This window comes from Coenobita brevimanus, chromosome 18 (assembly GCF_032717465.1).
Source record: "Coenobita brevimanus isolate Jiangsu-jjx chromosome 18, ASM3271746v2, whole genome shotgun sequence".
NCBI classification, from domain to species: domain Eukaryota; kingdom Metazoa; phylum Arthropoda; class Malacostraca; order Decapoda; family Coenobitidae; genus Coenobita; species Coenobita brevimanus.
The window spans coordinates 8,672,896-8,686,498 of record NC_136971.1 but is presented as its reverse complement, the minus strand read 5'-3'; the positions used below and the strand labels follow the sequence as shown (position 1 = coordinate 8,686,498).

Sequence of the window (13,603 nt, the reverse complement as noted above, 5' to 3'; positions counted from 1 at the left end):
GTTGTGGGACATTTTTTTTTTTTTTTTTTCCAGAGTAAGTCTTCCTCCTCCTCCTCTTCCTTCTCTTCGTCTTTCTCGTTTCCTTCTCCTCGTCTTATCTCCTCTCCATCTCACTCCTTCCCCCATCTTTCTTCCTCCTTATCTTTCCTCCCTCCATCTCTGCCTCCTCCCTAATCTCTTGATACTCCCTCTTTTTCTTATTTTTTCCATCTCTCCTCTTCTCCTCCCGCCCTTCTCTTTCTTTCCCTTCTGTTTTCTCTCCGTCTCTCTCCGTCTCCTCCTTGTCTCTCCCTCTCTTATCTGTTTTCTTCTCTCCTCGTAACTGTATACTCTCTCTCTCTCTCTCTCTCTCTCTCTCTCTCTCTCTCTCTCTCTCTCTCTCTCTCTCTCTCTCTCGTGTTATCTCCCTTCCTCCACCCCACTCAAGGCCTCTTACCCTCTACAAGTTTCTATCATCACTCTCCATCTGTTATTCTTCCCTCCCTCCCTCCTTTCACTCTTACACCTCCACCCCCTCCCTCCTTCTTTCACCCTTATACCTCCTCCCTCTCTCCGTCACTCTCACATCTCATCCATCACATTCCCTCCCATTCCTTCATACTCAGTCCCTCCCTCCCACCCTGTCTCATATCTACTCCTCTCACCAACACAGTCTCCCTCCCCCCTCTTCCTTAGCCCACATTTTTGTCCACTTTTACTTGTGTGTGTGTGTGTGTGTGTGTGTGTGTGTGTGTGTGTGTGTGTGTGAGAGAGAGAGAGAGAGAGAGAGAGAGAGAGAGAGAGTAATGCTGATGGAGATTGTTTTAATGCATGTTGTCCAGAACCTCTTCAGTACGAGACGCCTCTGCCACGTAAATCAAACCGTCTGGGGCAGCAGGAAAAATAACTAATAGCCTGTTAGAAGGAAGAAGGTTGCTGGCGTTGCAAGATTTGTTTATTATTATTATTATTATTATTATTATTATTTTTATCATTATTATTGTTATTATTATTATTATTATTATTATTATTATTATAATTACCATTATCATTATTATTATTATTACTGTTATTTACTACTACTACTACTACTACTACTGCTACTACTACTACTACTACTACTACTACTACTACTGCTACTACTACTACTACTACTACTGCTACCTCAACTGCTACTGCTACCACTACTGCTGCTGTTATTACTACTATTGTTACAACTACTATTACTACCACTACTCCTACTACTACTACTACTGCTACTACTACTACTACTACTACCATTGCTACTACCACCACTACCATCATTGCCATTATTCCTGTTTCTATTATAATTCTTTCTCTTACCCTCTACTATACTGCCAACCTCCTTTGCAGTGTGGGGTATGCTGTGTCACGGATTCCACAAGGACCGAGATGAGGCCACGCGATGGGTCTTCTGTCCCTCTACGTCATGCTACACCGTCGATGATGTCAACATTCGTAAGTAACACCTCCTGTACCAGTCCTTAGTCAGTAGCGCTTCAGCCCTATTGTTCTTTCACATTAACCTCGTCCAGATTTTCTTCCGTTTGCAGCTCATTTAACGTTGTTCAGAGACAGACGACAATTGTGTGTGTTTAATATCGTTTCTACTGAACTTCTTTAACAATGTAGTTCTCTCACACTAACTTGGCCCAGATTTTCCTCTTTTCTGTTGCTTATTTTGATCTTGTTCAGTGACAGTAGACAATGTTGTAAATGGTTCACCATCCTTTCCATAGCACTTCTTCGTGAATGGCATCATATTCTGTTGTTCGTATGCTATTGCAACTCAACACTGAAGATGGAGAGATTGTAATTTTCGGCCAAGTTAAAGTGAAAAGTATATAGTACGGATGAATGTAGAAGATATAATCGTTATAGTCAAAAAGCATAAACGGATATGGGCAGGTCATGTACTTCATATAACAGATAACAGATGTGCAACCAAGATAAATAAATGGCAACCCAGATACGGGGTGAGAAGAAGAAGCAGACCTAGGACCAGATGGCGAGACAAGAGTCGGACATTTCCTGGGACTGATGGAGCAGTTACCACCCAATAGGTTAGAATGTTAATAGGTGGGAAGAGGTCTTTGTCCTGCGGTGGACTGACACAAGTTGATGATGATGATGATGATGATGATAATGATATGTTTGCCACCACCATTACTAACTAACAAGTGTCCACTACTAGTGCTTAATACGCAACATATGTCTGATAGTCATATTTAGAAACGCACCAGGTACTCATATGTAATATCGCACAGGTTGTCATATTCTATGCAGTGTCACACCAGGTAGTCATATTCTGTAAGTAACACACATCCTTCTCGTTTTTTTAACGATGTATTTAATTTTATTTGACTTGGTGTTTCCAGATGATGTGTTCGGGTTGGGAAACATTGTTCAAACAGTAGAGTGCTAGATGCAGCTTTAATCAGTCCTTTAGTACTAACAGCGCTGTCTGAAAAAGAATAAAAATATATGAGGTAAAAAAAAAATAAAGACGTCTTACTGAAATGGTTGTTCAAACAGACTAGCAGATAGATAGTTAGACAGATGACAGAGAGAGAGAGAGAGAGAGAGAGAGAGACATATACCGTAGACAGATGGGTAGGTAGGAAGAGATTGGATGAAGAAATATGTCTGAGTCCTGGAGGAAATGGAGTAAGGAAGGTGACGAGGAAAATATAATGTACAAGAAGTTAAATGGCGGATTCTTAACTGGTGGGCTGATGGCAGAGCACTCACGTCGGGGGTCGCGACTTGGTTCCACTGGCTCGAATCCCCTAGAGGTTACTTGTAAAATACAGCCCGGAAAGTAGTTCGATCTTTAGTCTTTATATGTTGTGGATTATTAGGCTGCCTCTGACCCTATAGATTCTGAGAGGTGAAATAATGGGACTGAGTGTTACTGCCCTGTAATAATTTTTTCATATCAGTATACTTGCATAGGGTGGCTAATATACTGCACAGTTCTACTCGTACCATATGTGTTGTGGAAATGGCTTGGTCGGCTGGTGTGTGGCTGCTTCGTTATGTTACTGATCAGCTATAGTCAGTGGATATGAAAACCAGACACAGTGATTATCAAGAGTGTTCTCGGAAACATAAGATCATTCAAGATGGACTCTGGTAACTACAATAGCCGTCCCCACGATACACGAGAATTGGGATGCGTCACATATGACCACCCTGTATATGAATTCTATTACGTATGTGTAATATTCAAATGTTTATCAGCTAACTATTTTCCCACAGTCAGGTGTTTTGTACCAATCGAAAATCTGTGTTAAATTATTTTCTCGCTAACAGTAATCCTTCATTCCTATGTTTTTCACTAACCATAAGTTTCTACCTAAATATTTCTCCGCTAACGGCAATCCTGTTTTCAGTTATTTTTCTGCTACTTCCTATTCTACATTTAAATATTTCTCTGCTGACCGTAACCTCATCCTGTCAACAGACGGACAGTTGGACTCCCGACGGGGCTGTGCTGACAAGACCTACACGGAGACCTGCCAGAAGGCCCCCACCATCTCTAAAAACAACAACGTGTGTTTCTGCAACTCCATCCTCTGCAACTCCTCCGGCGCCGGCACCTCCATCGTGGCCATCCCTCTCCTCATACTCCCCTACGTGCTCCATAAATTCCTGTAGGAGCGTCAGGAGGCGGGGGCAGCAGCAGCAGCGGGGTGGGCGGGAAAGAGCGCGTTCGAGTCTGTCTGACTGGAATTGACTGATTGGTCAAGTGTCGTCTTTTAAGTGACTTCGCAGATTTCGTAACATCTCTTCCTTAGCTGTTTATTCTGAACATTTTAGCCCAATACTTTTTTGTATATTATCAATGCGAATCCTGTCGATATTAAAACGATATAAGTAGGCAGCATGCGAGAGAATGTTAAGGTGTCAATCGTCAAAGAAGAGGTGTTACGAAGCCTCCTAGTCTACTTATAATAGGGCCCTTAGTGGGAACGGATGGATCAGTCGGGTGCTAAACTTTGTGGATCAGTCATTTAACGAGTTGGCTGGATGTGATATAATTGGTGTATAGTGAATGTTGGCTCCATATCCTTCTTAGCATATGTGTCTTTATTGAATTAGACGGAAACGTGAAAGAGCTAACTACAGTACTCTCGTTGGCATAATATGAGGTTTCGTAACGACTCTTTCTTACCGATTTATTTTGCACAGTACTTCTTTATATCCTCTTTTATGTTACTGATGTAAAACCATATCGATATCAGAAAGAAAGAAAGAAAGAAAGAAAATACAAAGGAATATCAAGATGTAATACAGTAAATCGTTCAGGAAGAGATGCTACGAAGCTTCCGATGCCATGGATAATAAGGTTCAGTGTGACGTCAGATCAAAATGGACAGTATTGTGGGAAGCTGGAAAATGGCACCGGATTCTGAGGGCTGCAACCATAGCTCTGAGCGGACTACGTGCTAATTATTCAGGGTGATATTAAGCAAACAATCAGAAGAATTGGAGGGTAGGTGAGCATCGAGAGTGGTAGCTGAGGTGTCACGTTTTAGAGCCGTATGCTTGTTGGCTTTGGAAACTTCGGAACACATCTTCCTCGGCGATTTCCTCCGCATGTTGAATCTTAATACTCTTTATGTATGTTACTGGCGCAAAAATTGTCAGTTATAACATACAGACATAACTAACACCGGAGATTATTAAGGCGTAGTATGTAAAATAAATGGCTAAGGAATTTTCCAAGTTAACGAGAAATGGGCCGTAGTGAACGACAGCTGAATGAATGTGAATGTGTGTGTGTGTGTGTGTGTGTGTGTGTGTGTGTGTGTGTGTGTGATGACGGTACAGAGATGTGTGAGTGGTTGTTGATGTATTGATAACAAAGTTGAGTTTGTACCCACTTATGTATGGTGGTTGTACTGTATATACAAGTCTGAAGTATGTGTCAAATTTAAATCCGCATGCTAGATTAATTGCGGAAATTTTGCGAGAAACCTTAAGCGGAAATTCTGTGAGAAGTTTTTGAGTGATAGGTGTTAGGAAGTGTCTTGGGAGAGTTCATAACACCTCCTTCTTTGCGATTTTTTTTACGCACGTTATACTCCAGTATCTCCTTGTACGTTATTGATCCACATTATCAATTTAAAACGCTGTACATAGCATACAAGAGAACGCCGAGTCATATTATGCAAAAAAAAAAAAAAAAAAAAAAAAAAAAAAAAAGGCTTAGGAGGAGGTTCTACGAAGTCTTCCATGACACTTAGCATACAGGTTGTAGTGTTTGGTGCATAGCGTGAGTGAGGAAGTGGAACCTGTGCATGTGCTTAGTGACGAGCAGATTAGGGTTTGTTGTTGGAGAATAGTCGGTTAGATATTTTAATGACTGTGTTTGGATGCGCAGTGTAATGAGGTGTATAAAACCCCGCCTGGCGTGGTAGTCAAGAGCAGTGTCCTTCTTGACTCAGTGGGTACGTCACTGACTGAGACCCCGCGGGGTCTAAGCTCGATTCCCGCCTCTAATTGTGATTAGTTTGTCAACTTTGGCTTTAGTGAATATGTGGGTAAATAGATTAATCTGTGAGAGTTGTTGCCCCCCCCCCCCACCCAGCCCTTGTTCACGGGGCTCTGGCTTCCTTACCTTCTGCCAGGCGCCTCCATCCTCACACTGTCTAGGCGTCCCCTCTGTATATTGTTCTGTAGCTCGAGTTACTTAGTACTGTGTACTATCAGACGCTCCAAGAATATGCTTGTTTGTTATGGGGAGAGGCCCTCATCATGAGAGGGAAGAAATTTCTCATTTTTACTTAGTTTCAGCCTGAAGACATGTTAGTTTCATAAAAATTTTTGTTTTTTGTTTTTCAAGTTAGGCTGACGTGCGATGTGTACTGATAATGGTGAAGCTTTTAGTGTACCAGTTGTTATTATGAGCTCTCAGCAGGCGCGGCAGCCAGCATGTGTCGCGTTCAGTCTGCTGGTGATCTCACTTCACCGGCCTTCCTCACAGTATTAAGTGTTAATCACCTCGACACTCTTTTTCATACTCTTTGGTAACAGCTGTGGGTATACGTTCGTGTCATTTGTTTCACCTTTCATGCTGTTAATTTTTTTCCAGATTGCTTCCTGTATTAATGCCCTTTGGTTTTTAGTACGTCCTAAAACAGATAAAAAACCAAGGAAAATGCTGGAAGTAATCCAGGATAAAAAATGAATCACCTCTCCTCTGTTGAATTTGATATATATTTCTAACTCTAAGGCTAAACAGCAAAATAACCTTGTCTAATCAACCTAACTTAAATGGAGGGGATGAAAACTGTTGGCACACCCGCAAAACTAAAGAATATATTACAGGAAGCAGTTCAGGAAGACAGAAAATTAAGAACAAAAATAGGCTGAAAAAAAATCAAATGTATAGCCTGATATGTTTTGCTGCTTTCTACCAACACCCATACAAGTGATGCTTTGATGAGGGACAATCGAAATTTGAATATGTCGAATGTCACTGGTCTTCACGATGCTAAGAGCCATATTTCTAGCTGGCCTTGGAGATGCTCTTATACATCTTCCTCAGTAATTTTGTTTGAGCATCACACATTAAAAAATATAATAATCCTCTTGCATGTTAATGATGCAACCTGTGTCGATATTAACCCTTTAAGCACAGGCGTTTTTTTTTTTTTTTTTTAATTCTTGACATCTTCCAACGATTTTAGTTTGCCAAGGATAGATATTAAGATCTGGAAGTATTAGATACATACCTATTTAAGCATAATAAAATCTAGTAGAGGCAAAAGTGGATTAAAAAGGCCGTGGCCAGGATTCAAGCGATTAAACAGATATACTCAACATATAAGAGAAAGTAAGGTGTAAGATGAAAAATATGTCACCGTGGAAGACACACTGCGAAGTCTCCTATGCCAATTAAAATGCAGCCCAAAGTTTAACACCAGTTTGGCACAAGGTTTATTTCGATTCGGTAGCAGTGTTGTTTTTGCCATTTCCTGACAATCTGTGTAAGTGATGCTCTGAGATCTAACTACCAAAATGTTAACGAGTCAAATACTGTACAACTGAACTGGTAATACAGACTGATAATGTTACGTTCTTCACCAGTTCAGCACTTTTTTTTTTATTCATTAGTAATGCTGTTTTTGCTGTTCAAGCTGATATTGACGTAAGTGATGAAACGTGTCAAATATATCTTGCTTGGTAATATGGATAGGAAATGCCACGTCTTTTACCAGCTCGGCACTTCTTTTTTTTCACTCTGCCATATTTTTTTTTTTCTTGCTGTTGCGTGACAAAACCCGTATAAGTATTCCTCTGAAACTGAAATACCATAATGTAACGTGTCAAATGGAACCCTATCTGCATCTACTGTTTGAAGGTTGGACACGGTGTAATTAATGTTACATGTATGCATTAGTTCCCAGAGGACCCGCACGTAAAACACCCACACTCCGCCAGCCATTTTGCACCGCTCCCGCTCAGTCCTGTACATAGCATTCACAACTCCATTTGTAACCATATTTTTTACATTATTTAGGAAGGGGTGTATATGGAATCGTTGCCATAGCTCGGTTTTATACATTTATTAAGGTTTTTATCGACTGTATGGCTGTAAATAGAATTATACAGTGGTTGGGCGAATGTATGTTGAATGCAGTGTCATATAAACCACCACAATTGTTGATCCCTCACAGCACCAAACCGGCCCGGGATTCACCAACAAACTTACGATTATATACCTTCCGCAACTAAGGGTCGTATTTTACGTGGTTTTCGTGATTTCGTAATTCTTTTTCCTTTGCAAAATACCCTGCATATCACACCTCAACTTCCTCTTGTGTGTTACTGATACAATCTTTGATTTTAAAGCGACATTAATAGCATACAAGGGAATGTTAAGGAGTAATATCCAAAATAAGTCGTTAAGGAAGAGGTGCTACGAAGCCTCCGGTAACACCTAAAATGAGGCCCTTGTAATCCTTTTTACAGGAAGAGCTTAAAACATTGCCTAATTCCTTTGTCCATCATATCATAAGTACGACAGGGAACTGATGGTAAGTTTAGCTTGTGAATCCTGGCAACGATGCACAAATGTAAATTCCTTGATGTGCGCCTCTTTTGGGAACTAATGTGTATAATTTTAATGCTTGTCATAATTATGATGATCCTGAACTGACCACAAACTAATTACCCAAGAAAACGGTTACTGTTGTGAGTGTTGTGAGGTGTTATAATTTTCCTTCAGGAGATGATAAAAGATGGTCTCGCGCGAAATATGACATGGCAACAACCAATCATACGTCATTTATTAATATAAATAAAAAAAGAAATTAAATAAAAAGTGGTACACTCAAGACATCTTCACATCTGTTGTTCGAAAAATAAATTAGCTAGGAATCACATGAGATTTTTCACCCTTTTGTCACAAGTTCTGAAATGTATTATTTAAGGAGTAATCGATACTGCTGTGTAAAATCGATGATATACATGTATATAGGACAAGGATTTTTTCCCTGAGGTAAGATTTGCTCCAGCTTGTTAATTTTCTGATATATTATAATTAGTTTAGGAAGGATGAAGTTCTATTTATAAATATCCTGGCTTTGAGCGTCAGAAAATGATGAAATATAGACTATAAACGGTATACAGTATACTAGCAGAAGGATAGGGCATTTTAGTACCTGTAATCAAATAGGCCACTGAAATTTAAGCCAGGAAATTTTCTGGGTCTAGCAGTAAGAGAGTTTGTCTTATATAGTTGCATAGTGAGGATTTAGTCTTCGCCAAACCCCTGTCCCTCGCCGTCAAGCCACAGGTTGTCAACTCGGCTCTTCTCACTTTCGGCTCCTTTGACTGAGATTGCCTGAGGAAAGTTATGCTCGTTTTTACACAAATTAGCATACGAAATGAGAGCAGCACAGACCAGACATAAGCAAAGCTCTTTTCATTAACTGAGTAATAATGCAATTCATGTGTGAGTAGGAAGTGACAGAAAAAGTAAATTACCTTAGTTAACTGTGATCTGAGATAGAAAAAATATGTAATCCCAGCATATGCTCATTGAAGTGATGATCGTGGTATTAATGGGCAGTATTCTCGTTGACTTCTAAAGATTTCGTAATACCTCTAACTCAGAGATTTATTTTCCATGTTACACCTTAATCCTCGCATATGTTAGTGTTGTAGACAGTCAATATTAATGCATTCAGTACGATGATGTCTTTCTTTGTTTAATCATATCTGCAGACGATTATATTCTATCCAGGAGAGACATTTCTTACTGAAGCTGATGAAACCCTATCCCTTCTGTGCGGAAAGCCTTCCCTAGATTTATTAAGACCGTTTGAAGATCGCACAATAATAAAAAAGGCATCATAGTACTGAGATTTCAAAATGTATGAACAACATAAAAAGCGATAAAATGGGTGTAGAATAATACATCACCGAGACAAAGGTGCTACGAAATACCCCAAAGCAGGTCAAAAAGCGCGGGTCAACGTTGACAATTTGTGGCGGTAGTTTGTCCCAAGCCAGCCAGCCAGTGTAGCCCAGGGGAAGCACAGTACATAATAGGCCTAGGTGCACGTTTATAGGCATTTCTCCGTCGTTGTGTCGTGCGCCTTGCCTTCCTTAACCCTTCACAGCTTCTTAACCCCCCAGAGACGTTTTAATGAAGTGCTTTACTGATCTTAACTGTCTTGTACAAGCAGTTGGTTGTATGAGTCAATAAAGTTTATCATGTATGTTATGGAGTTTTTCATGTGACCTATTTAATTTTTTTTTATTTTTTATTTTCTAAACACTTAAACATTTAGTGTAGCTGCTAAACCCTTTCAGGCCCTGGAAGGGTAAAGACACTGTGAGGCTCTCAGCCCCGTGCTTTGGCGGTCACTCCAAGGATCTCTTCTTGCCTTACAGAGCTATGTGGTCCATTGATCCTAGCTTGGAGAATTCACCCTTTCTTCACAATATAGGCTTTTGAGCTTATGGCAGGTTATTAATGAATTATCGTGGGATACAAAGCCACTGCATCATCCAGGATCCCACAATTACCTTCCCTAAGGTCCTTTTGTGCATGCGGGCAGGTCCTCCATCTGGATGCACCGGCTTCACCGCCGGAAGGCATCCCTCTCTAGCACCGAACCTGTAGTTCGAAGGACCAAACGTGAGCCACCACACTGATAACGATGGCAATGAGTGTGTTGGCAAGCTTGAGCAAGATCTCTAAAATGAATTTATCTCACCATTAATCTGCTGAGAGTCGATGGGTTTTCAAAAGGAATGTGACCATGAGGAATATTCTCCTAGTGTTGGTTATGAAAAGTTTCCTGTCCAGTCTGATTCACAGGCATATCTAGGGCCTTCAGTTAACACATGCAAATAGATAGGTTCGTATTTATAGTGATTTTTTTTTTTCATTTTTCAGAACAGACAAGCTTCCCACTGCAGTTTACTACTGTCTGAAATCGTTTTGGTTGGTTGTAAAAAAGCAGCTGAATGGGAGAAGGCTAAATTATAAAGGAGTATTCTTATGCACAACTTTCAAGCTTTTAAATACAGAACACCGATCTCCATTAAACAAGACTGAGTGGGTGTGGCAAGGTAAACGTGAGAGAAAGTGAAAGAATGCAAAAATGGATGGGTGGCTAACTGTAAGTGAGCGAGCGATTATGAAAGAGTGAGGTAGCTGGAGGAAGCAAATGAGCGAGAGTGGGAGTGGAGTGTCAATCAGTAAAAGTGCTTATGAGATAGCAGTGACGGTGCCAAGTGGAGGGTTGGGGGCTTAAGTCCCCCTTAGCACCCCCAGGACCCCCTAGCTCGTTGCCTCACGCTTTCGGGGCTCGGGTCACCTCAGCTAACCTTGTTCCTAGGAAGCCCCCATAAACAAACAAACAAAAAAGAAAAGTCCTGGAACCGCCACTTTGAGAAAGTAAGAAATTTAACGACAGACTGTAAGAGTGTGAAAGAGTAAGGAACAGTGAGTGTGTCAGGGTCATATTACTAAACCTGTTATCACGGAAGGGATGGTAAATTAGCAGATCTTGGTATCATTACTGATGCACATGATGATGAGGTACAAGAACGTTGGCCTCTCTAGCCTGTTAAGAGCTGCATTACCTAAACAAATGTATTCTATTTCCTGTTCCCATAGGGGTTTTAACAATGAACGTGATAAATTAAGGGGAGGGGTGTAGCCAGGATTTAATAATGGGGTGGTCAGAGAGTGGCCTGGCCCAATGAAAGAGGAAAAGAAGGAAGAAGGAAAGGAAGGAGGAAAGGATGGAAGTATGGAAGGAGTGTAGGAAGGAATATCAGAAAGCAAGTAAGAATGGAAGGAAGGAAAAAGAAAGGAAAGCAGGAAGGAATAACGAAAAACAGGAAGGAGGTCAGTAAGAAAGGGAAAGAAGGAAGGAAAGATGGAAGGAAGAATGAGGGAGGGAGGGAAGGAAGGAAGGAAAGAAAGAAGGTAAGCAATGTCAGGAAGGAAGGCAGGAAGTTCAGGTTGTAAGGAGTCGGTAAAGAAGGTAGGTTAGGACGAAAGGAAAGTGGTCATGAAGTCATGATGGAAAGTGAGCAGGAAGGAAGGTCAGGAAGGAAGGAAGGCAAGAAAGGAAAGTTAAGCAAGAATGAAAGTGGTCAGTGAGGAAGAATTGAAGGAAGGTAGATGGGTAGGTAGGTAAGGAGAGAAGGAAAGAAGGAAGGAAGATGGAAGGAAGAAAGGCAGGGAAGGTGGAAGGCAGATAAGTAGGTAGGTAGGTATGTCAGGAAGGAAAGAAGGAAGGAGGGAAAAAGGAATGCCAGAAAGGAAAGAATAAAGGAAAGAAGGTAGGTAGGTAGGTAGGTTGGTAGGTGAGGAAGGAAGGAAAGAGAGGAAGGAAAAAAAGGAAGGAAGGAGGGTAGGTAGGTAGAGAGGGAAAGAAGGAATGAAGAAAAAAGGAAAGAAAGGTAGGAGGAAAGAAAGGAACGTCAGGAAGGAAGGAATGAGGGAGTGAAAAAAAAAAAAAAAAGGAAAAGCATTAAAGGAGGGAGGGAAAAAGAAAGCAAGACAGGTAGGTTGGTAGGTAGGTCCGTTGGCTGGTAAGTAGGTAGATAATTAGGCAGGTAAGTAGTTAGAAAGGTAGGTAGGTAAGGAAAGAATGAAGAAAGGTAGGTAGGTACCGAAGGAAAGGAAGGAAGCAAGAAAAAGTGAATATCATGAAGGAAGGAAAGATGAAAGGTTGGTAGGTAAGTAGGTAGGAAAGGGAGGAAAAAAGGAAGGAAAGAAGGAAGGAAAGTAGGTAGGTAGGGAAAGAAGGAAAAATGGAAAGGAGGGAAGGAGGAAAGAGAGGAACGTCAGGATGGAAGGAATGAAGGCTGGCAGGAAAAAGGAAGGAAGGAGCTAAGGAAGGGAGGGAAGGAGGAAGGAAGGAATAAGATGAAATGAAGGATGGAAGGACAAGAGCGAAAGAAGGAAGGAAGGAAAGGAAAGAAAGAAGGAAGAAGGGTACATCGGGAAGTAAGAAGTAAAGGAGAGAAAGAAAGAAGAAAGGAAGAGAGGGAACGAAGAGGAAGAAAAGGAACGAAGAGATCAAGAAGGAAGGAAGGGAGCGAGGAAGAAAGGAAGGGTGAGAGAGAGGGAGGAACTAAGGAAAGATGGAAGGAAGGGAGAAAGGAAGGAAGGTAGAAATGATGTCAGGAAGGAAGATAGGAAGGGAGGGGGTCAGGATGGAAAGAAGGAGCTAAGAATGAAAGTAATGAAAGAAGAAAAGAAGGAAAGCAAGAGAGAGGTCAGAAAGTTTAGAAGGAAGGAATAAAGGATGGATGGAAGGAAGGAAGGAAGGAAGGAGTGACGTCTGGGAGGTCACGAAAGAAATAAAAGAGGGAAGGAGGGAAGAAAGGAAGGAAGGATGGAAAGGTCGGATTGTCACGAAGGTAGAAAGGAAGGAAGTAGGTCGGTAAGTAGGTGGGTAGGGAGGGAGGGATGTTGTCATCCTCCTTCTCATAGTTTCTGTCGTTACTGGAGTATTGTACCAATTATCTACACAAGTATTAATCAACAATGGCTTCTCTAATAAGGACATCAACCGATTAACAAGGAAAATCATCGATAATTGGTATAACAAGAATAAAGACAGACACCATCAGAAGAAAGATGACAGCAGCCTTTACCACAAAGCCACCTTCTCAACAGGCTGCAAGGAAGACGAAAGAATTATGAAACAAACAGTGAAGCGAAATGTGAAGCCATCAGATCCCGAAAAGAGACTTAACCTGGGAATGTACTACATGAGTAAAAAGACTAATCACCTGCCACTAAGGAACAGCCCCCGCTAAGAGAGGGACAAACTTCAGAGGTCCCTTGTTGTATACAGGTTTACTTGTAAACGAGGGAACCGTGAAGCCCTTCCCTCTGCCTATGTGGGCATGACGACCATGACGTTGTCTCGACGCCTGAGTTACCACCTTTGAGCTAGTACACCTAAAAACCACCTCAAAAAGGAACAAGGAATTGTCCTTGCAAGGACAATATTGGAAGAAAATACTGAAATTTTGACTACATGTGGGAATGTACGACGCCTCCCCTTACTAGAAACACTGTAACTCATCCACCCCCGGTATCACGCGTTCT

General features: G+C 41.2%; 1 protein-coding gene across 1 annotated transcript in view; it reads left to right on the top strand.

Annotated features, from left to right (window-relative positions):
* The window catches only part of LOC145391395 (uncharacterized), a 45,002-nt gene extending 41,342 nt beyond the window's left edge, over window positions 1–3,660 (top strand). Inside the window, exons 3-4 of the mRNA XM_080266002.1 lie at window positions 1,354–1,458; window positions 3,467–3,660. Coding sequence (XP_080122128.1) covers window positions 1,354–1,458; window positions 3,467–3,660 — 299 coding nt within the window. The remainder of the gene's footprint in view (window positions 1–1,353; window positions 1,459–3,466) is intronic.
* Window positions 3,661–13,603: the final 9,943 nt, after the last annotated feature.